Source organism: Saccoglossus kowalevskii, chromosome 21 (genome assembly GCF_978046115.1).
Source record: "Saccoglossus kowalevskii chromosome 21, keSacKowa6.1, whole genome shotgun sequence".
Taxonomy (NCBI): domain Eukaryota; kingdom Metazoa; phylum Hemichordata; class Enteropneusta; family Harrimaniidae; genus Saccoglossus; species Saccoglossus kowalevskii.
The window spans coordinates 7,676,651-7,701,772 of NC_140661.1; the positions used below are offsets into that span (position 1 = coordinate 7,676,651).

The 25,122-nt window shown below is 35.3% G+C and overlaps 1 protein-coding gene across 7 annotated transcripts in view; it reads left to right on the forward strand.

Annotated features, from left to right (window-relative positions):
* Positions 1–25,122, forward strand: part of LOC100379031 (histone-lysine N-methyltransferase 2C-like) — a 65,425-nt gene that overhangs the window by 14,845 nt on the left and 25,458 nt on the right. For 4 of the 7 annotated variants that reach the window (XM_085495318.1, XM_085495323.1, XM_085495325.1 and 1 more), the window contains exons 6-29: positions 206–348; positions 882–1,096; positions 2,548–2,605; positions 4,141–4,321; positions 4,814–4,928; positions 6,392–6,585; positions 7,161–7,281; positions 9,340–9,669; positions 10,480–10,590; positions 10,808–11,047; positions 11,567–11,671; positions 11,786–11,967; positions 12,920–13,084; positions 14,842–15,014; positions 15,703–15,909; positions 16,647–16,757; positions 20,263–20,379; positions 21,000–21,121; positions 21,245–21,560; positions 22,084–22,218; positions 22,770–22,868; positions 23,223–23,615; positions 24,477–24,610; positions 25,018–25,062. In XM_085495318.1, coding sequence (XP_085351444.1) covers positions 206–348; positions 882–1,096; positions 2,548–2,605; positions 4,141–4,321; positions 4,814–4,928; positions 6,392–6,585; positions 7,161–7,281; positions 9,340–9,669; positions 10,480–10,590; positions 10,808–11,047; positions 11,567–11,671; positions 11,786–11,967; positions 12,920–13,084; positions 14,842–15,014; positions 15,703–15,909; positions 16,647–16,757; positions 20,263–20,379; positions 21,000–21,121; positions 21,245–21,560; positions 22,084–22,218; positions 22,770–22,868; positions 23,223–23,615; positions 24,477–24,610; positions 25,018–25,062 — 4,012 coding nt within the window. The remainder of the gene's footprint in view (positions 1–205; positions 349–881; positions 1,097–2,547; positions 2,606–4,140; positions 4,322–4,813; positions 4,929–6,391; positions 6,586–7,160; positions 7,282–9,339; positions 9,670–10,479; positions 10,591–10,807; positions 11,048–11,566; positions 11,672–11,785; positions 11,968–12,919; positions 13,085–14,841; positions 15,015–15,702; positions 15,910–16,646; positions 16,758–20,262; positions 20,380–20,999; positions 21,122–21,244; positions 21,561–22,083; positions 22,219–22,769; positions 22,869–23,222; positions 23,616–24,476; positions 24,611–25,017; positions 25,063–25,122) is intronic. The other 3 variants (XM_085495321.1, XM_085495322.1, XM_085495324.1) reach the window with 3 other exon arrangements.

A 25,122-nucleotide genomic window follows, 5' to 3' on the forward strand; every position in this document is an offset into this window, starting at 1 on the left:
TTGATATTTCGTAATTTTTGGATCCATGCAAGGAAACTGTTACTCGAAAGTCAGCGTCCTAAGTACCCCAGAACAAAATTCACAAAAAAAATATTTCTGGCTAAATTAAAACAGAGTACTGGATTTCAGAAATCTCTCTCGTCTTTTAGTTGTGTTGAAATAAAGTGATTCATTACATCATTCGTTATTGATAATTTATTTGTAGGGATAGAAGTAAATCGCCACGTCGTACAAATCCTCACAGTGTCGTTATGGGTGAAGACGGCAAACCACCGGTGATTGTTGATGAACTTAGTCGAGTTGGACATCAGGAAGAACCAGATCTAAATATTGTATTTGAACCATCAGGTCAGTTATAAGCAGATTTTTCAAACAAACATTTTTATCTGATATGAAATTAACTTCATTACCAAAATATTACTATGTGCTAAATTTTGTAATTATAACAATAATAAGACAAAGAATAATGGGATTGTTGATAAATGTATTATTCAGTTTGTCTATTTAAAATATGTATGTCAGTCAGTGGTTCGCCCTCTTAACGAAATGCCAATTACACTTGAAATCACACCTGGGCCATGCTTTTACATGCTGCCATACAACATGAAATCTTTCACAAAACGATCTTTTCTCTGTGAAGATATCCCAGCATCACCACTTGACAATGTGTCTGGTCATCAAATATGCTTTAAGTACAAAAATATTTCAGTCACGATAAATGCACCATGATTTTACGTTTTCCAGGCCGAGGAGCCATGATGTTTTCGTTACCTACTATTGCAAGAATAGGTAACAATTTAAATGCCCCGCTTCCTCGGCAAGGTGTGCTTCCTCTTAAAATTGTTTTCTGTAAAAACCCCTGTATGTGTATTTATTTGTAGGTCACACTGTTGCACACCATTGCTGCGCTGCCTGGTCTGAGGGGGTGTGTCAGAATGAGAATCTTCAGCTTATTAATGTAGATAAAGCAGTCTTCTCAGGGATATCCCAACGCTGTAGTTATTGTAAGAAATACGGTGCCACTGTAGTGTGTCGTGTTCACAGATGTGCTAAAATTTATCATTACCCGTGTGCTGCCAGTAGTGGGGCATTCCAGGTAAGCGCTGATATGGTAAGAATGATTCTTTTTATTCTTCTTTGGTGTTAAACGCTGGGTCAAAGTGCGGATTTATAAAACTGTAGGCAATTGTTTTGCACCTTGCTGATATTTTAATGTAAATGCCCAAAACCAGCCCTCTAATTCAGACAAGCTTCAACTGAGTTCTCTTCTCGTGGCATGTTATTCTTTTTTGTTTCGTATTTGTTTTTATTTATTGAAGCTATATATATTCACTGTTGAAAAGTGAGCATATGTATGCATGAACAAAAACACAGTGATTGAAACAATTATTGTAAAGATGTTTTCTGTTTTGGTTTTGGAATCTTACTGCCCTTTCTAAACCAGTTAAACACAGGAACAGAACATAAAGTTCACTGAATTCCTGTGAGAGTTTCTTCTTGAACAGACAAAAAAAATTATATATAACAATATTTTGTTTTATATAGATAAATATATTGTGTTTAAAACTGTAAAAGAGGTATATTTTCAGTAACAAAAAATGTGTATAAACCGGCAACCAAAACTTCATACCCACTTTCTATGTGGGTATACAATTTGTCTTTAGTAATATACACTTCAATCACTTCTTTCCTGAAAATAGCAAAAATCAAATTATACTATCACTGTCAAATTAAAAGTGGATTTACAATGCATTTACTTAATTAGTGTGTATGAATTTTTTTATTTTAAATAACCGTTTAGTACTAAATCTTGTCACTGCCTTAATGGTGCACATTAATATCAGCAAGGGGCAATAATGGCTTTATGCTTTATAGTACGTAGATACAGGTAGATTACAGTGGTTGGGGTTTACTCATAATACTCTGGTTTGCAGAGATAATCTACTTTGATGATAGATTATTCTGCACCTGAGATACAGTAACACGTCCTTGATCTTATCTCAAATATGATCTTATATTAAAAAGAATATATTAAGACTGATAGATTGCACTGTTTTTTTGAAACATTCTGAACATTGCATTAAAAATGCAGATTACTGTATTGCTCACATGGTCATTGGCAGCAGTCTGATTTCCTTCTAATACAGTACAAAAACAAAACCATAGTTTTAATTAAAATTAACATTTACGATATGATATAAATATAATTTATTTTTTAACCAGACTTGGCCACTATAACATCACTTGAATCAGATTAAATCTTATCAAGCACTATCTAGGAAATGGTATTGTTTTAATTAAAATAATTCTCCTGTACCTTTTTTGCGTTGGCTCACGGGTTTCCCAAATTTTTTCTTTGATATCAGACGAGTATGTTTGATATTATTATCCATTGCACAGAAGAATTATGATTTGGTGTGGGGTTATCCAAAATCCTTCAGGAAATTGACCCAATATGTTGGATGATAGTGATACTTAGAAGACCTGATTCATCCTGTATTCAGGGTTTCAAACATTTTTCTCTACTACTCTTGTTTTTATTCGCAGGAAATTAAAGACATGCTGTTATTTTGTCCAGATCACTTAGATCAAGCAGAGGCTCATGGTATGTCTACTACTGTAAATGCATTAATTATTCCCTGGGTTTTAATTTCGCTATTTTCACTGATAGGTAAAATCCGCTGAATTAAATCTACGTGAACATGTAAAATAACAATAAAACTCAGTAGTATCTATTACACCAGTTGCATTATATGAAGAACACTAGATATAGATATCCAGCCTGTGCTTTATTTAAAACATTGGGCACACAATCTGATTAACATATTTAATAACCATATATGGTCATGTATATCCTCATTAAAAATGCATAACTATCAAACTGTAGAATACTTTATTTTCGCTTGGAATTTATTTTCGCTGAAAAGATGATTCTGTGAAAATAAAATCTAGCGAATATACTTTTTTTCCTATATTTCACATTAAACTCATCAAAAATCAGTGAAAATAAATTGCATACGAAATGCCCAAAAAGCCTTTTCAGCGAAAATTAATTCCAGCGAAAATAAAGTATTCCACAGTATATGGAACACTTTTGCAGATACAGACATTCAACCAGTGCTTTATTGAAAACATTGGGCACACGATCTGATCAACATATTTAATAACCATATATGGTCACACAAATTCATAATATCTGGAGCACTATTGCAGATATAGACGTTCAACTAGTGCTTGTGGTAAAGATGCTGGGAGATTGAACATCTCTGATGGTGTTCTTTTTGACTTCAAAATGTACAGAAGAATTACTAATAATATCCTGTGTATAATGTTGTATAAGGGTTTCTGGCTATATTACGAATCCAGAAGCTGCATCCCAGAAGCCCCTGTTAGCATTGCTAGTAGTGAGTCTATGAGAAAGTACAGAGGAATTACTAATAATATCCTGTGTATAATGTTGTATAAGGGTTCCTGACTATATTACAAATCCAGAAGCTGCATCCCAGAAGCCCCTGTTAGCATTGCTAGTAGTGAGTCTATGAGAAAGTACAGAGGAATTACTAATAATATCCTGTGTATAATGTTGTATAAGGGTTTCTGGCTATATTACGAATCCAGAAGCTGCATCCCAGAAGCCCCTGTTAGCATTGCTAGTAGTGAGTCTATGAGAAAGTACAGAGGAATTACTAATAATATCCTGTGTATAATGTTGTATAAGGGTTCCTGACTATATTACAAATCCAGAAGCTGCATCCCAGAAGCCCCTGTTAGCATTGCTAGTAGTGAGTCTATGAGAAAGTACAGAGGAATTACTAATAATATCCTGTGTATAATGTTGTATAAGGGTTCCTGACTATATTACAAATCCAGAAGCTGCATCCCAGAAGCCCCTGTTAGCATTGCTAGTAGTGAGTCTATGAGAAAGTACAGAGGAATTACTAATATATCCTGTGTATAATGTTGTATAAGGGTTCCTGACTATATTACAAATCCAGAAGCTGCATCCCAGAAGCCCCTGTTAGCATTGCTAGTAGTGAGTCTATGAGAAAGTACAGAGTCATGTAAGGGTCCCTCACTAATATTACAAAAGCGGAAGCTGCATTCCTGAAATCTTGAAACCCCTGTTACTTTCTACTGCAGCTGCTGAAGAAGAAGCGAATTGTGTTGTATGTGATAGTCCCGGTGACATGATGGAGCAGTTATTCTGTACAAGTTGTGGTCAACACTATCATGGTAGTTGTCTGGATCCTCCAGTTGATGTTAATCCAGTAGTCCGGGCAGGATGGCAGTGTCCGGAGTGCAAGATATGTCAAACATGCAGGTAAGTTAGTATTCAGTCACAGCTACTGTTTGCACTGTGTGTGTACCATAGGATGCTATTCATCATAAAACAGGATTTCTTTATACCTAAATCATGAAGCTATTACCAAGTTGTAAGAATGAATCTGTATACTTACAACCTCCAAACCATGTATCATCCACACTGATGTACACGGTGAAAATTGGGTCTGAATGCTCTATGATGGGTTGTTTGGAACATGTGGTTAAGGAGACATTTGCCCCACACATCTTCCATTCATTTTTCAATGCTTGGAGAATCTCTAAATCAGTATACTTAACCCACTGTTTCATTAATCTAAACTATCTCTACTTCTTAGTATACAATGTCATTCTTTAAGTATTAAAACTAAACTTACTGTTCAATAAAAATTATCACTGATGTCAAATAATTCTTGCTGTTGTAATGTACCAATGTCTCTGTAGCTCTGTTTGTTTTTTCGTGTACTTCTATTTCCATTTGCTTTTTTTGTAGACAACCTGGAGATGATAATAAAATGTTAGTATGTGACACATGTGACAAAGGTTACCATACGTTTTGTTTACGTCCTGTCATGCAAACTATACCAAAGAATGGCTGGAAATGTAAAGTAAGTAGTAACCTACTGTGGAATACTTTATTTTCGCTGGAATTAATTTTCGCTGAAAAGGCTTTTTGGGCGTTTTGTGTGGAATTTATTTTCACTGATTTTTGATGAGTTTAATGTGAAATATAGGGAAAAAAAGTATATTCGCTGGATTTTATTTTCACGGAATCATCCCTTCAGCGAAAATAAATTCCAAGCGAAAATAAAGTATTCTACAGTATATAACATATATAGCTAACTTCATAGCTAACACTCCTGAAATTTTCACTTTTGAAGTTTTCTGTGTTTGCAGCATTATTACTTGTTCATACATTTTAAACATTGATGTGCTTGGTCTCAGTTGCTACTACCAATTAAAAAAAAAAATTAATATAAAATTAAAATAGCAGTCGTAACACAGAGGCATCAAATGCCCAATCAGTTTCCTTAGTGCCCTTTGGAAAATACAGATTTTTCTCTATGTTCATACAATTATTATTTTTAGCTCTGCTGTCGACTTTGTCGAGCGGAGCTTATCATATGAGTGATCGTCTGTGTCAATGTTTTACTTTTTCGACTTCTTCTTGAAAACTACAAGCCTGAATGCTTTGATACTTGGTGTATATGTACCTTGGGTAGACCTTTCTTAGATTTGTTCATTTCATGATGATATCTTCAATTCTCTAATTTTGGTGAATATTTTTGTCATTTTTTGTAAAAAGTGATATTTTCAACTTCTTGTTAAAAACTGCAAGTCCAATTGCTTTGATATTACATATATAGGTACTACATGTGGATCTCTCTCAGATTTGTTCATTTTGTAATGATATCTTTAATTCTCTAATTTTGGTGAATATTTTTTGTCATTTTTGGTAAAAAGTGATATTTTTGACTTCTTGTTAAAAACCGCCAGTCAAATTGCTTTGATATTACATGTATAGGTACTACATGTGGACCTCCTTAAGATTTGATAATTTTGTGGTGATATCTTCAATTATCTAATTTTAATGATTATTTTTGTCATTTTTGGTGAAAAGTGATATTTTTGAATTCTTGTTGAAAACAGCAAGTCCCATTGCTTTGATACTATACATATTGTTCATTTTCTAATGATATCTTCTGTTCTTTAATTGAAATGTGCATTGCTAACAGCGGAGCTATCTCAGCCGACTGGCTGCTTGTTTTCTTCTAAAACTTGTTGAACTCTGATGTTAAAGCCCAGATGTAATACATAAAAAAATAAATATAACTACATCAAAAAATTCAGAAAAATCAGAATATCAAATTTGTTCTTTTAGTAGCACTGTTGCTTTAGTGCGTAAATAGCAGAGATGTCTGTGGTCAAAATAAGTGTACATTACATAAATCAACAGTTGGTTTACATGAACTTCTATTGCACTAATAATACAGTATTTGCCAATGAGTTTTTCCAAATGAAAACTATAAATTCATTTATTTTAACCTTTTTCTATAATGTCATATTACAGAATTGTCGAATTTGTACTGACTGTGGTTCAAGAACACCTGGTAGCGGACCAAGTTCGCGATGGCATCTTAATTACAGTGTTTGTGATAGCTGTTATCAACAACGAAATAAAGGTCTATGTTGCCCTATATGTGGGAAAGCTTATAGACAGCATACAGCACATAATGCTATGATTCAGTGTGAAAGTTGTAAAAAGTAAGTAATGACCAGTGAGTGTTGTAGTGTGCGTTCCATGGTTGCTAAGTTACTGAACATACAAGCCAATGTAAACAAATAGACATTTTGTATTACTTCACAACCTGTTATCCCTTGTGAGTTACAATTCTTATAAAATTCAAAATTACTGTCACAACATTTTCGCAAAACTAATATGTGTATTGCATCATGCTTTTACATTTCAATTTAAAAAAAACGATTATTTATATTTTTTTCATATATTTTCTTTGTATGTAAGTATCTATGGTTGCTATCTATGCGTATCTATGCATTAATTCAATTAACCTTACTCACATATCAAAGCACTTACAAGATTGTGCCTGATTGGCTACCTCATTCTAACATTTAGACCAATCATAGAGCGGCTTATTTGTTGCATACTTTGACTCAACTGGAATCCGAGACATAATGCCTGCTAAACAACCAGCGCCATCTAGTCAGGAATAAGTCATCTGTTTATTCAAATTTGAAATTATTTGGCATCGTATTGGAAGAGAGTACCGGTAATCCTGTAATGTTTTTTTTATTGATATTGAATATTCTTGTTTGTCTAGATGGGTTCATGTAGATTGCGATGAAAGCATTGATATTTCAGTGTATCAACAGTTGAAAGATGATAAATTAACTACTATATATAATTGCGTAGACTGTAGAAATAAAGACCCAAATCAACAGGTAAGACTATGTCATACTTTGGTTCTACCTGAAAACTGAATCCAAAATGGTTGTATATCACCATTTACACTGTATACGTTATTTACTCTATATTAGTAATGCCTTAGTAATGTAATTAGTAATACCGTTAAAATCCTATTATAAACCGCGGTTTATATTACAATGTATCAAATAAAAAATTGGGATCAACAGCTCAAGTTCAGTGTGCGGTTTCTATTACGTACATATTGAAATCACTAAATGGGCGTGGTCATTTTTTTCCCACATCACTTGCACAAAACAAACAATACACCGTACCATCTTTTGAATATAAGCGTAACTCCAATTTAGATGTCAGGGAAGAGTGATAAGCGTCACGTCACAAAAAAAACTGTTCACATGAAAAAAATACTCAGTATATTTAATGTAATATGCATTTTTTTTTTTTATTTTCATTGTAACGGAAAGTATATTCTGACAGGAGTTTCAAATAAAAACAAACATTTATGTATTGCTTAGTAGAAAATGATCATGGTACGGCACTAAAAAAGTACAGTACCGTGGGTACGGTAACGCAATCCATCGAAGCCATGCTTCGGCTCACAAGTGAATAACTTACTTGTTTTCGAAGTGTTGAAATTGTTGATTATTACTCAGTAGTGATTATAATAACTCAAGAAAAATAAATTCGTTGAATTGTTATCAAATGCAAGTAAAATTCAAATTAGTTTCACCGTAAGCGAATTATTTCGGTCACATGTACACGATCGATAGGATACGACATCCGCCATGTAGTTTGAACGCACACGAGACATTACTTGACCGGGTAGGTCAAGTCACTAATTAACCAATCAAAATGCTGGATGGTGCCCACGTGTTCAAAATACCTTAGTTCATTTAAATATGTTAATGACAGGTCACCCATTTCATGGTGAACAAAACCCGGAAGGGATTTACCGATAATGTAGTGAGATCTTTTGGCTTTGATTTCCATGGGAAAACGACATGACCTTTTTTTAAATCAAGAAATTAGTTGTTTTCGAAAGATAAACTGAGCATTGAAAAAGAATTTAACAGTTTTTCAGTGATAACAGCTCATTGTCGAAAACTTGTGACACACGGACGTATTCATAAGGAGTATTGACAAAAGTTGTCGCAAGAACAAAAGCAGTTTCACTTCGTGTTTGACATCCTAACACTACTGAACAATAAAGAGATGTGAATATTTTTAGACACGTTGTCGAAACGAATGAATAGGATTAGGAACAATGTACCAGCTGGTTGAAACAAAGTCAGTCACAATCTTTTTGAATTTGGGGTGCGGTTAGTAATAGGTACTTTTCATGTTTTCATTTTTGTTGAGAACTCATTAACACTGAAGCCGAAATCGGGGGTGCGGTTACTATTAGGTATGCGGTTTATAATAGGATTTTAACGGTAGAGGTGTGTCTATGGTAAAATCAAGTCATTGTTTTATGATATACAATAAATGCAATTTTGTATTTATGTCTGCTTCTATTGGAGATGTACTTCAAATAGAGCAAATATGTTACATTGCTTCATTTTCATATCTAATCCAAAATGGCTGTATGATTATATCGCATTCCCTATTTACTTCATCATTTTCCAACTGGTCCAAAATGGCTGACTTTTTATACAATGTACTATGTTCAGTACTATATTACGATTACATATTTCACCATATAATATGTTGATGTGTGATCCAAAATGGCCAAATATGAGTACAGTACTTTGACACCTGATCCAAAATGGCAAACAATGAGTATTTTGATGTCTGATCCAAAATGGCCAAATATGAGTACAGTACTTTGACACCTGATCCAAAATGGCAAACAATGAGTATTTTGATGTCTGATCCAAAATGGCCAAATATGAGTATGGTACTTTGACACCTGATCCAAAATGGCAAACAATGGGTATTTTGATGTCTGATCCAAAATGGCCAAATATGAGTATGGTACTTTGACACCTGATCCAAAATGGCAAACAATGGGTATTTTGATGTCTGATATGTACCTTATTCCATCTTACATAACTTGAATTTGTTTCTTTTACCAGCATGAAATACTGAGTGATTCAGAAAACCTCCTTGAAATAACAGATAGTAATTCGGGATATCCTGCAGCAAATGTAGATACGGACAGTAATATGACTGAAACTGATATCATATCAGACACGCAACAGATAGACGATGACCCTGATTATATTCCAATTGGATTACATATGGACATGCCTGAACAATCATTATTGCCTCGTATTCTGGATGACGGAATGGACACGGAAAGTCATCAGAGTTCACAAGATTTATGCGGTATGACTAACGAGGACAGTATGAATAGCGCAGATGTGGATTACGATCCTGGTCTACGAAGCTCCGCATTCATGCAGGTGAGTTATCACTGACCAATCGAGTAGCTTATCAAGGTCAATCTTGCTGATTAAAATTGACCTCCGGAAAGGAATCAACTGACCAATCGTTGGTAGAGTAGCTTATCAAGGTCAATCTTGCTGATTAAAATTGACCTCCTGAAAGGAATCAACTGACCAATCGTTGGTAGAGTAGCTTATCAAGGTCAATCTTGCTGATTAAAATTGACCTCCTGAAAGGAATCAACTGACCAATCGTTGGTAGAGTAGCTTATCAAGGTCAAGCTTCCAAATTAAAATTGACCTTCTGAAAGGAATCAACTGACTAATCGTTGGTAGAGTAGCTTATCAAGGTCAATCTTGCTGATTAAAATTGACCTCCTGAAATGAATCAACTGACCAATCGTTGGTAGAGTAGCTTATCAAGGTCAATCTTCCAAATTAAAATTGACCTCCTGAAAGGAATCAACTGACCAATCGTTGGTAGAATAGCTTATCAAGGTCAATCTTGCTGATTAAAATTGACCTCCTGAAAGGAATCGACTGACCAATCGTTGGTAGAGTAGCTTATCAAGGTCAATCTTCCAAATTAAAATTGACCTCCTGAAAGGAATCGACTGCAATAACACAATTTATTGACTACTTAATGCAATTTTTTCAGGGAACTTGGTTTCAAATTGGAAATTGTAATTCCACATGTTCACATTAATTTAATTTGCAGATTTCACTTTTTAGTGACAATAACTAATTTTAATTTAAACCCAGTGAGTAATTAGTGCATTTACAGTATTAACTTGCATAATAATGACCACTATGAATTCTAATTTCCAGAAGGATTTATCAAGTAGTTCAGCAAGTCTGTCGTCTTTACTTGCTTGTAATAAGCGTATACAAGGAATGGGTAAACCAATGAAAAGAAGACTTGGTGCTGGAAGACCACGGGTAAGCTCTCCTTCATTTTGCTATATTTAACGGTGATAGTACTTTAAACCGCAAAACAGTCCAATTTAATCGTGTTTTTGCACCAGAAAAATAAACTGCATCTGTCCAGGTTGTCATCGTCTGTGTTTTTTTTTTAGCCGAATTGAATGGGGGAAAAATATGGCGTAATTATTTACTTTCAAAAAATTAAAATGTTTGTTCTTATTGCACTTTATAGAAAGTTTTCTCATCGCATGGACGAGGCATTGCGTTAAATAAAAGACGACGACATACTGCTCCACCTGGTAAACGAGGACCTAAACCAAAAATAAGACACCCTGGATTACAGCCGAGCATACAAATAAGTGAAACAAAACCTCAGGACAGCGGCAACGAGAAAAATAAGGAAGAGGAAGATACAGGAATGCATACCACAGTTGTCTTGTTTTCTGTCAAAGATAAATTTACACTTACTCAGGTAACCTCATTACTGCCCTCTATAGTTGAACCTGAAATTGTTTGAGGTCAAATTGCTCATACCGTTTTTCTATGCTAATTGTACTGTTTTGTACTTGGCTTTTGTTAGTCCCTGTTAGGAAGCAGTTCGAAGACAGGGACTTATGGATTGACCTCTGTGTGTGAGTGTGTTCGTGCGTCTATGCATCCATGCATGTGTGCGTTCTATATCTTAGACATGTCTGGGCTGATTACATTCAAACTTCACACATACATCATACATAATATTATACATATGCACATCAATTTGTTATTCTGACTGGATTCAAAACGGCTGACTGGTGGTCATTTTGTTCTAATTAATGCTGTTCCAAAGCAATTTCTCTCAATATGGACAAGTACTTGTACTATATTACTATAAACAAAACTATATAACTTAGATTTGATAACAACCGGGAACTGTGCCATGCATGGCTTGTTTCCATTGTTATCAACTGCAGATAATATGACTAATATTTTTATTATTTTTATTATTACATAGGATATGTGTGTTAGCTGTGGCAGCTTTGGTAGAGATGCAGAAGGGCGTCTGTTAACATGTTCTCAGTGCGGACAATGTTATCATCCATACTGCGTTAATATTAAGGTCAGTTATTTCGTATTATAACACATATAAACATATTTTTACGTTAAATTTGGGAATGACAAAATTATGCAATATTTCCAGTGTTTCTTTATTATCATGATTGTCTTTTCACAGATCACTAAAGTGGTTCTTTCTAAAGGCTGGCGTTGTTTGGATTGCACAGTGTGTGAAGGATGCGGAAAAGCTAGTGATGAAGGAAGACTTTTACTGTGTGATGACTGTGATATTAGTTATCATACTTACTGTCTTGAACCACCACTTCAAAATGTACCAAAAGGTGGATGGAAATGTAAATGGTGAGTAAAACTTAACCATTTCACTACCAGACCTTTTCACCCAAATTTTTCTGCACTTTTTAGCTTCGAGCCCTTATCATACAAGTGATTGTCAACTTTTTACTTTTTCAAGTTCTTTTTGAAAACTATAAGACAAGGAACAAGTATAGTACCTTGGGTAGACCTCACTCAGATTTGATCATTTCATGATGATATCTTCAATTCTCTAATTTTGGTGAATATTTTTGTCATTTTTGGTAAAAAAGTGATATCTTTGACTTCTTGTTGAAAACTGCAAGTCTGATTGCTTTGATATTATACATATAGGTAATACAGCTGGACCTCTCTCAGCTTTGTTTATTTCGTGATGATATTTTGATGAATATTTTTGTAATTTTTGGTAAAAAGTGATATTTTCGACCTCTTGTTGAAAACCGCAAGTTTGATTGCTCTGATGTTATACATAGAGATACTACATGTGGACCTCTCTCAGATTTGTTCATTTTCTAATGATATCTTAAATTCTTTAATTGAAATTGCTAACATCTGGCTATGTCTGTCGAGAGGTTGCTCGTTTCTTATATTCCTCAATATTTTTGGAAATGAATCCTAATTTTAGAGCCAGCAGACAAAACTTGAGTCTGTTTCCTGGCTTTACTTCTGAAGGAGAGTGTAGACTACAGTATTTTTTTGTGACAAAAAAAAAGGGAATCGGTGGTGAAAAGGTTAATGTCTCCTCCTCGGCCGAATTTTGAAAGCCTTTGAATTGTACTGCACAAGTGTGATTTCAGCGTTTGTGTTTCTAAAATGCTATTGACAAATCTTATTCTAACTTTGCATGAGTTCTATTGCAATTTTACAGGTTGACTTTAATTTTGATTTGGTATAATTCACTTACCGGTCAAAATGGCAAAATAAAAACCAAGCAAAATGGATAAGTAGTCATGATAATCTTTAATGTAATTTGTTGTAGGTGTGTTTGCTGTACAAAGTGTGGTGCTACATCACCAGGCTTCAACTCAGAATGGCAGAATAATTACACACAGTGTGGTCCATGTTCTAGTTTATTAACATGTCCTGTATGTTTTAAAGAATACAAAGAAGATGAACTTATTATTCAATGTGTTCAGTGTTATAGGTAAGTTGTCTGACAAACACCATATTTGCTCTATTAGTAACATATGTGTTTATGTCAGTGTTTTTCTATGGCCAAAAAAGGAATATTTCAAAGATCCAGTATTACTAAATGTGAATGATTGTTGGAGATGCGCTTCTAATTGAGCAAATACCATAAATATTTTTGAATTACTAGTATCATTACACTATTCAAACAATTTATGATGCATTTATTGTCAAAATCAACATGTAAGCAAATGATTTAGTTGAAACAACAAGGCAAGGTGTGATTTGTCACCTGGAAAACCAAGATGGCCATATGAACAAAGTGATTATATCATACATCTGCTACTCAGTGTGATGCCTTATAAATCACTACTTGTAAATCAGACCTGGTACATCCACTGCATGACCATTGCTGATGTACTGATGGATGTGAATATGTTCCTGCCATACTGGAATAAGGGGTCTGCTTGTGCTTTCTAGAGAGAAGAGAACATTATTTATAACAGGCAGCCATATGCAAATGAGGATGCTGTTACATGCAGCCATATGCAAATGAGGATGCTGTTACAGGCAGCCATATGCAGATGAGGATGCTGTTACAGGCAGCCATATGCAAATGAGGATGCTGTTACAGGCAGCCATATGCAGATGAGGATGCTGTAACAGACAGCCATATGCAAATGAGGATGCTGTTACAGGCAGCCATATGCAAATGAGGATGCTGTTACAGGCAGCCATATGCAGATGAGGATGCTGTAACAGACAGCCATATGCAAATGAGGATGCTGTAACAGGAAGTCATATGCAAATGAGGATGCTGTTACAGGCAGCCATATGCAAATGAGGATGCTGTTACAGGCAGCCATATGCAGATGAGGATGCTGTAACAGACAGCCATATGCAAATGAGGATGCTGTAACAGGAAGTCATATGCAGATGTGGATGCTGTAACAGGAAGTCATATGCAGATGAGGATGCTGTAACAGGAAGTCATATGCAGATGAGGATGCTGTAACAGGAAGTCATATGCAGATGAGGATGCTGTTACAGGAAGTCATATGCAAATGAGGATGCTGTTACAGGCAGCCATATGCAAATGAGGATGCTGTTACAGGCAGCCATATGCAAATGAGGATGCTGTTACAGGCAGCCATATGCAGATGAGGATGCTGTAACAGACAGCCATATGCAGATGAGGATGCTGTTACAGGCAGCCATATGCAGATGAGGATGCTGTTACAGGCAGCCATATGCAAATGAGGATGCTGTTACAGGCAGCCATATGCAGATGAGGATGCTGTAACAGGAAGCCATATGCAAATGAGGATGCTGTTACAGGCAGCCATATGCAAATGAGGATGCTGTAACAGGAAGCCATATGCAAATTTAAATGCTGTAACTGTTAAATTGTAGCTGCGAGCAAAATTCCTTCTGACTCCTCGACAACTTGGTTAGTTCCTGCTATCCTTTGCGCCATAGGCTCTAAAGACATGGTTTGTGGTTTGGAATGGAGACAGGCACAACACCGTGACAATAACATCAGGCTCAGAGAAATTACGAAAAATTGTTTCACACAAACTTCTTTCACCAATCACAAATTTTAAATCCACATAATTTTTCCAAAATTTGGATCAACATTTTCAGCCATTAGAAAATTATTTTCATTTGGTCCAAAATTATCAAAATTAATATAGAAAAAAACATGTAAAATGCACGAAAATTTTGTAAAAAAAACATTATGGCACTAGAATAAAGTATTTATATATTTTACAGATGGCTTCATGCTGAATGTGATGGATTTCATAATGAAGACGATATTGAAAGAGCAGCTGATCAGGGTTACCATTGTTTATTATGTAGACCAACTACAGAACCTGCATTAAAACCACCACCACCACCACCCCCACTACCCATAGAAGAATCCCCTTCACCTGTAACACAACTAGGTATGTGTTCACGATATCTTGTCTACAATGTATTTGACATGCTAGTTTCCAATAGTGCATTAAAGGGCAGTTGTCTTCACGCAACATGTGTTTGAATTTTCATCTAAAGAAGCGATGTGTGTTGTGTACATTACTATGAGTCCCATATGGAAAAGGACGCACCACGACAACCACCGCTCTTTAATTGCCATTTGGGATTGGAAGATGCACTTCCATTTTGCTCAGTGACTGGTTGGCAAATCAGGACAACCACTCATTCGCATCTATAAATAAAGTAATGCCGTTGTTCACAGTTACTGTAAATACTTTATTTTTGCTTGGAATTAATTTTCGTTAATAATTCAGTGAAAATAAAATACAGAGAATATACATTTTTTCCTATATTTCACATTTAACTTGTCAAAAATCAGTGAAAATAAATTCCACACAAAACACCCAAAAAGTCTTTTCAATGAAAACTAATTCCATCTAAAATAGAGTACTGTACATACATGTGAATGTTGATAAAACAACATTTGAGCACTATTTCAAAGCAGATTATATGATCAATTGCTGATTTGTGCGACATTTTTTTATAATGCTGATTGGCAAAAATGTTAACAAACACCTATGGCCAACATAACTGCAGCCAAGATCTTTTTTGGGCATGTCTCTCATAATTTAACTATGTTTTATTATTTAATTTCAGAATCTTCAAAACCAAGTCAACAGTACTCAGTGGAAGGCATCTATTTAACTGAATCCGGCTTTAATCAGATCAAGAGTCTATCACTATTACCGCCACATCGGCGGAAACAGAGAACCCGAAACAGATTCCGTCCTGGCCCATTATCTGTTTTTAAAGACCAAGTCAAACTTAGTGAACTGGATCAATCAAGTGAACCAGCTGCACGAGGTGAGTTCACAGTATGTGTTTTATATCGCTATGGAAACAATCCACATCATCATCAAGTGTTAAATCAGTCTGGTAAATTATTCTGAATTTGATGATTATATTTCTAAAATGTAGCTAAGATGGTTGGTTTTATATGAGAGTATGAGAAATAGCTGCAGTTTGGTAAACTTAAATTTGCATTCATATTTTGTATTATGCAGAACACCTCCAATTAATTATTGTGATCACCATAAAGATAATAAAATCAGTTGGTATTACAACAAATCTTGAAATATTTGAGTACTCGGCTTTCTTGCACTGAACGTCTTGTGTCTAATCAGCGAATCAAACTTACTTTTTGTTGTTGTAGTCACCCAAGGCTACTTTACTAATTAATTTACTAAGTAATTTTATTACTTGATTCAGTTGAATAAGATTTCTTATCTTATTTTCTGATGATACATAAAGATGAAGATTTTTTTTATGGATTATACAAAGTGGGAATGCAGCTTTTCGCTTGAAATTATCCATGTGTTTAGTGAATGATTAAACTTTGCAGCTTTATGTTAGGTGTTGGCATATCATCAGTTTATCACAAGTCCAGTGTTGTCAATATATTGCATTTCAGAGGTGTTCAGTGTTTTCCCATTGCTTGTGAACTTTACTCGTATAGCATCTGTATACTGGATATGAGTGAAGGTTATAAGCTGACTGCTGCCAACCTAATAGCTGACAGGCAGATTTATTTTGTGTCATAGATTCAGACGCAGAACAAGATGAAGAAAAGGCAGACGGCAGCGGTGGTGATGATAATGCCTCCCTTACAGATCCCAGTTTTAAGAAGAGGAAAAGGAGACCGTACCGACCAGGTACTTTGTCCTTAATCCCGTCCCTGCTGTCTGTTTTCTTCTCTGTTGACAACCCTACGTTTAGTTGACCTATGAAACACAACATACTCAGCTGACCTCTGACATCATTGGTTACATTTGGACACATTCATATGACCTGTGATACATTTAGTTGACCTCTGACATTACTCAGTTGATTTCCGACATGTATGGTTGACCTCTGACACACTTGGTTGACCTCTGACACACTTGGTTGACCTCTGACACACTTGGTTGACCTCTGACACATTTGGTTGACCTCTGACTCATTTGGTTGACCTCTGACATGCACTGGATTGACCTCTGACATGCACTGGATTGACCTCTGACATGCACTGGATTGACCTCTGACATGCACTGGATTGACCTCTGACATGCACTGGATTGATCTCTGACATGCACTGGATTTATCTCTGACATGCACTGGATTGATCTCTGACATGCACTAGATTGACCTCTGACATGCACTGGATTGACCTCTGACATCCTTGGTTGACCACTGACATCCTTGGTTGACCACAGGACACATTCATATGACCTGTGATACATTTAGTTGACCTCTGACATTCTGAGTTGACCTTTGATGTACCAAACTCTCAGGACTAACATGACTATTAACATTGCAGCTGACAGTGAATACTCTGTATCCTTCTTGTTCCCTTTAACGTGTCATTATATTCACAATATTTACACTTTATATGTTGTTTTGATATGTTTGTACTGTTTTTATCAGCCATGTTGTCCATCATTATTTGCATTGTTACAACATTAACATGCACTTTTGTCATTTGTTTGCATGTTTCTTTTACCATGTCAAAACACCATATATTATCGATATGCATTTGATGCTATGATCATCAATATTGTCTACATCACCATTACTATACTTTGTATGTGAGATGAATCGTCTCTCAAGCTGTGATGGGTGCTATACAAACACGTGACAGTGTTACTCTCATGGTTTTTGACTCCCATGTGCGAAGCACATAATGGGAGTCTTTGCAGTTAGTGTGTCTGTATGTGTGTGTGTGTGTGTGTGTATGTGGGCCAATGCGCAGATTTGATTAGGTTTTGGTAAAAATCCATGCTCGTTAATTACCTAATTTGCATGATAATTAGCTAATTTTTAGCTGTTCTATGACTGTCCCACTGATATCTAAAGAACCACTCATTGGATTTTGATGAAACTTGGTACATAGATGCTCTGAACATGTGCGCGGATTTGATTAGTTTTTGGTAAACAATCTGTGCATATTAATTACCTAATTTGCATGATAATTAGCTATTTTTTAGTGGTTCCATGACTGTTCCACTGATATCTAAACAGCCACTCATTGGATTTTGATGAAACTTGGTACATAGATGCTCTGAACTAATGCTAGGTTTTGATTAGTTTTTGGTAATAATCTGTGGATACTGATTACCTAATTTGCATAATGATTAGTCAATTTTCTGTTTTTCCACTGATATCTCAAGTACTAATTATCACATTTCAATGAAACTTGGTACATAGATGTCATATGACACTGCACAGACCTGATAGTTTTTATGGTAATATCAGTACATATAATTACCTAATTTGCATAATTACCGTACTTGACCGCGTTAGCGCCCATGCCCGGGCAAGCGCCCACCCCCCACTTTTGCGCAATTTTTATATTTGGGGTCACATTCGGCAAAGCGCCCACCCCTTCAAAATGCAACTAATTTAAAACTTGGTCTTGCGTAACGAATCTTGGTAATCGTTTTTATACGATACAGCATGGATATCGCCCGCTGTGAACATGTTGTGAATGCGTAGAACATGGTAACCGTGCGTAAACTACGCTTCGACAATGACCTGTTAATACAAGTAAAATGCGATAAATATTTCATGCCATATTCAGTTTACCTCTCAAAAATGGCTAGTTACTAGTTTTTTTGAAAAACCATGTCGTTTATTCGCTGAAATCAATTCCAACAGATCGTACTTCGACATCGATTATTCACTTCCGCATTGCGTTACCGGAAAGTCTTCGGGAATTTCCAAAGAATTGCGTCACTACAACACAGCATTCTGATTAGTTAATAACCAACTTTGACCCATTAGGTCAAACGACGCTGCTGTAGGTCAAATCTGCAATTGCATCATGGCGGAAAGTGATTTTCATCGAGAGTTTGCGTACGATCCAACAACTTCGTCAGTGGAAATAATATGACAATTTTGACTTCGACTGTGTTCCAACAGACTCAAATGTTTTTAATTCCGTAAATTATGGTGGTACGTAATTAATATTGTAATAAAATGTGCATATTTTTTGTGATCATTTCTGTTTCTTCATTGTGAAAATCAATGATGACGCAAATTAATTTAGTAATTTGATTTTCCCTCAAAGACGTAATCTGTCACTTGATGAATCAAAATTTTTATTTGTACTCTTTTTCGAGGGGGGTGCTCGGGTAAGCGCCCACCCCTACAAAATCGTGATTTTCTGAGTTGAGGCCCCTGGGCGCTAACGCGGTCGAGTACGGTAATTAATTTTCAGCTTTTGATATAAGTAGTGAGCATTACATTTCAATGAAACTTGGTACTTACATACTCAAGAACTATGCAGAGATTGATTGTTTCGGATAAATATTTGTGCATATTAATCACCTAATTTGCATAGTTAGTTAATTTTCAGCTTTTCCACGGGTATTTCAAGTACTAATCATCGCATTTCAATGAAACTTGGTACATAGATCCTTTAGGACTATGCAGAGACCTGATTAGTTTTAGGGTAAATAATTGTGCATATTAATTACCTAATTTGAATAATTAATTTTCAGCTTTTCTACTGATATCTAAAGTTCTAATCATCACATTTCAATGAATCTAGAATTATGCAGAGACCCAATTAGTTTTCGGTAAATATTTGTGCATATTAACCACCTAATTTGGATAATTAACCAATTTCCAACTTTCACACTGATATCTCAGGTACTAATCATCACATATCAATGAATGTTTGTACATGGATGCTGTAGGACAATAGACAGACCTGGATAATTGTGGGTTAAAATCTGTACATATTAATTACCTAATATGCATAATTAACCAATTTTAAGCTTTCACACTGATATCTAAAGTACTAATTATTCCATTTCAATGAAATTTAGTACAAACAATGTACAAACCTAATTAGTTTGGGGTAAAAATCTGTTCACATTAATTCCCAAATTAGCATAATAATTCAAAATTTGTTGGTTCTAATCACATTTCAATTAAACTTGGTACAAAGATTTTTTGTTACATTGCGCAGACCTCATTAGTTTTACACTCAAATCTGTTCATATTTTATATTTCTGATTTGCATAATTAGTTTTCAGCTAAGTAATTTCAAATTATATTTAATGTGTCGCCAATACTCTCAGCACATGGGAGTTCTTTCTAAGCTTTCTTTGATTCTTATTTTTCGTGAATGATTTATTATGACAGCATTTAATGGTTCATTTTGCTTTTTTCTAGGAATTGGAGGGTTTATAGTTCGGCCGCGTGGCCGTGGTGGATTTTTAAATAAACTGGCAAATAGAAAAATATCAGCTATTCTTGATAGGCAGTTGTATAACCAAAATTCTCAAGAAGGTATTTGTTGTTTTTATTATTTATTATTCTACAAATAACACTGAAAACAATACGATTTTCAATTCTGTGAAAAGACTTATCAGTACTTGTATGGATGCTCAAACTTTCTCTTATATGGGCACACTACATCACCAACATTGACGCATTAGAAATTATTGACGTCACATTCAAACACTTCCTATCATTCATATTGTGTTCATCTCTGTAGCGATAATGAGTTTTAAATGCTGAACCACAACTACAAAGTTACGTTTACAAAAATAGATACATGGTGTTCATAAGACTGTAAATTTATTTCCGAACATATTGAACAGTAGTAAATAATGTCACTTGATTCTAAACTCGCTCCACGCAAGATCTTCTCAGAAGTTGGAAATTTGTTTTCCCATGTGGCTTTGTACTTAAATCACAAATTTCATATATCAATGTAAATCAGGAAATTTTGTAGCAGTGAAAATGTCTCTTGAGTTCCTACATGGGATTTCAGCGACGTTCGCTTTTTTTTTTTACGAATGCCATAAACTCATCAAATATTGAAAATTTCTAGCAGCAAAAATTAAATGGTTTACAATAAATGCATAAATATTAAATAAATATTAATAATTAATATTGCATTACAGGTGAAATGGGTGGGGATGAGCAAGGTCACTCGGAACAAGGACCTGATGGAATGGGTGAAAAAAAGAAAAGGAAACGACGAAAGAAAACTCAACTAGAACATGCCTTTCCAACCTACTTGCAGGTTAGTCGCCAATAAGACAATAGTTTTTTTCTAGTTGAAATAAAGTGTAATCAAACTAATTCTTTCCTTGCTGTCCACAAACAATGTTGTCTGACGTTTTCAAATTGAATATTGTGTTTGCAGGAGGCATTTTTTGGGAAAAGTTTACTGACATCGAGCAAACATGCCAAGGGAGCAACTGACCTTTCAGCTGAGTTTGACATTACAAATAAAGAACAAGCAGCACTGATGGACACTGCCCAACCTAAGACTCTACCTGTACCCCTACCCGTAGTGCCAACCTCTGTTGCTATGACGACGACCACAACCACAACTGATGTAGCACAGAATGAGAATGTTGACGGAAATGACTTGGGAAACACAGACGACCCGTTGAATTTTCTACCACACGATGATGAATTATTCGGCATCCTGAGTGATCTCAATAAGGATACATCTGGTAAGGACAAAAAAAAAAAAGAAGTTTTCTATTCCTTCTCACCTGTTTAAAAAGTGCCCTTGACAACTTTCCAGTGGAAAACTATGCAGTCTATGATCATAAACAAAAGCAATTACTTTTTGGCCATGTGAGGGTGCCATTTGTACACCTTTGTCAATTTACTGTTGAGCATATATACAAAACTGAGTTTCTTGCATTGAAAAAAAAAATGTCAATGACAAACAAGCTGCTTTCTGATTGGTCTGACAATTAGGTGTTAGGGTTGGGTAGCCAATCAGTAAGTGGCTTGCATTGACCCTGTATGTCAGAATCTATTTTTGTGAGTTGGCAAACATTTACAAACTTTTCCACAGAATTATTATCTCAGTAATGTATGGCAGATACAGTAAATGTATGAATTATTCACTGGTTTTTATTTCACTATTTTCACTGATGTTCAGTGTACAGTAGCAGGTATGGTATTTTGCGAAATATTTTGCTATGGTAGTTGTTTGGTAATTTACATATTGTATTACTATTGTAGCTATTGACATAGGTGCAGTGACTGAAGTTGCTACACCAGACACTGTTGCTACTAGAGATGCCGCAAGAACCACCTCTACTAGTGATCAAATGGCAGAGTTAGACGTGGATGATATTGATAAAATAGTCACAGAAGGTATGTGTTCAACTATTCTGTGTTTATTTGAGAAGTTTGAGCCATATTAACGCTTACTGTGAAATATTTTATTTTAGCTGGAATTAATTTTCGCTGAAAAAACTTTTTGGGTTGGCTAAATGTGGATGATATTTATGATATAGTAATAAAAGGTTAAATTTTTCTGTGTCACAGTCACTTGAACGTCTTAAAATAACTCACTTTCTTGCATAGCTACAGCTCAAGGCAAATATTGTAGCTTGACAAAAGTCATGGCTAAGACACTTTTGGGACAGTAATTTTTGAAACTTGTGATCTGTGTGATCTGCTGTTATAAACTCCATTGAAAAAAAATTTAGGGTAGACACACCAATTGCCTGCAATTGAACCAAAATGAAATTTGCAGAATAAAAAATAAAAACCTGCCTGTTTTAGTTTCGCATCAGACATATCTTTGCCTGTGAAAATCACAACAAGAGTTCTATCAATTTGCCGAAATGTCACTCTCTGAAGCAGCATTAAAGATCCAGGATTACCAATATAATAATATTAAATCAATTGTTGTGTTGTAGGACTTGCCCAAATGGATGGCAAAGAAATGGACGAGATTCTATCTGGAATGTTGAGTCCACATGAACAAACAAATACACAAACTCATCTCCACCCAGAAGGTAAGCAAAGCAATTTTTATTTGATGTTAAAATGTGTACAAACAGGTTGAGGTTGTTGTAACTGTGCACTTGGTTAGGAATCACGTATAATCACATATTAGCACACTTACAATCAAACTAAAACAAACAAAAACAATGACTTTATTTATTTTTACGGTTCGTGGCGTGTTGTGATGATAAGATATTAGATGTGACCCAGCTGTCTATCTCCTGTTGTCATATAGCAGTGCGTTAACTGCACATGTGTGATGTTGGTAAGAAGAAAACACAAAGTAGAAGAAAAATTGAAAGTTGTTCTTGTTGTCCTTAAATAAATACAAATTTCTGATGATTTTTATGAATTCTATTCAACAGGTGGTGAAATTCCTTTCTCGATTGGTGAAAATGCTGTAGTTTCCACCAGTACCACTGTTGTTACATCACAGACACTGGGTCCACAGCAAAGACCAACACCACCGACAACGCTGCCATTACATCCCTCATTTCCACCGCAGCAGCCTCCGCCACCACCACCTCATCCACACCATCATATGGGTATGGGTAATCCGGTATTCAGTCCCGATTTCACACCACCGCAAAGTCCGTGGCCAACGCCGCCAGTGTCTGAACCCGATGTGGAGACATTAACATATAACCAACGCAATGTTCTGAAATGGGAGAAAGATGAACCACTTGGGGAGATGGCTACCATATCAGCTGTATTATATGCAAATATTAACTATCCAGATCTACATAAAGAATACCCAGGTAACCCATAAAATTGTTAACTAGCTAGTATGCAACTAGCGCATACAGATGACCCTATTCATTCATTCTAGTATCCCATGTGATGTAAATAACAGAGGTGTGTCTGGTCAGTGTGAATCTTTTTTTAATGATCCAGCATAAAATAAATAAGGTACTTGTATATTATTAATTATAAGTGTTGTCTCATAGTCTTTTTTGTGTAGCCCACAGTGCTGATTAAAGGAAAAAATATGAATTAGTTAGTATGACATTGACACTGCAAATAAGCAAATAATTTATGCCAGTTTCGTTCACTGATCTTGAGATAGAATCTTAGTCATAATTTTTGACAAAATTGGTCATAAATTGCATGACAATGTTCATTAGTTTATTATGTACAATCATAAAACTAATGTCCCATGGTACAATGAAATAGCCATATTTTGTGTGTTACAGTTAAGCTTTTTGAGAAACGTGTCCTAATATTTCTTGAAAATTGCTATTTTTAGAACAATTCTATAGAACACAATGTTAAAGAAAAATTGCATTTTTTGAAACTTCTTAAAACCCAGATTTTTTAAATAATTCAGAACAACAAAAGGTACTCCATCATTAACAATATATGATTTTTTCAGCCTACGTCACCAGGCTAGATTTTGAGATATTGCATAATATCTCTGCCATGGGAACGTATGGTAAAGGTGTTTTAATAGTGTCAAAATGGCGACTTTCCACTAAAATACAACCATCAATTTCTCAAAAAACAATATCCTTATATTGCCTTGGAGTACAGTTTATTGCAAAATTAATAAATTCTGGCTATTTTAATTTATGAGTAGGCTTCTAGCTTAAGTGGGAATAAATTTACAAATTGTTTTCTAGATTGGACGAGTAGAGCGAAACAGATTGCTAAAATATGGAGAAAGGCATCAACTGATGAAAGAGCGCCATTCTTACAAAGAGCTCGTGAAAATCGAGCTGCGCAAAGACTCAAAGAAGCACAAAAGGTATGGAAAGTGAGTATTTTTTGACTAACATAACTGACTACTAACCAAACTGACTACCTGGATATCATGATTGGTCAGTGTAGGAATGTCAGACAACTATAAGTACGAGCATCGAGTGCTCAGGACGTTGGCAGAAATTACACCCACTATAGAAAGAGTAATGTCGATGACAGAATTATGCAAACTGGTTGCAAATCACAGAGCCATGCCTGTGCACAATCTTTACTTGGTTGCCATGTCTTGGCATGCTGTTTCACTGCCAGGCACACATTAAAACATGCCCTATTATTTGCTTGGTATTACATCTAATCACAATGCACCTGACATTGCAACATTGGCCATGCATGGTATAGTTCAATGTGAGTGAGCTTTCACCTTTTCACCTCCTCACTAACATTGTGTTGTCTCTTCTTAAGATTAAAGATCTACAGTCACCATCACGAGTGAGTGTTGCTGTTATAGTAAGTTTGCATCCATCTTGTTTCCATCTTCTCACTAACAAACTTTTGTTCTACAATCTT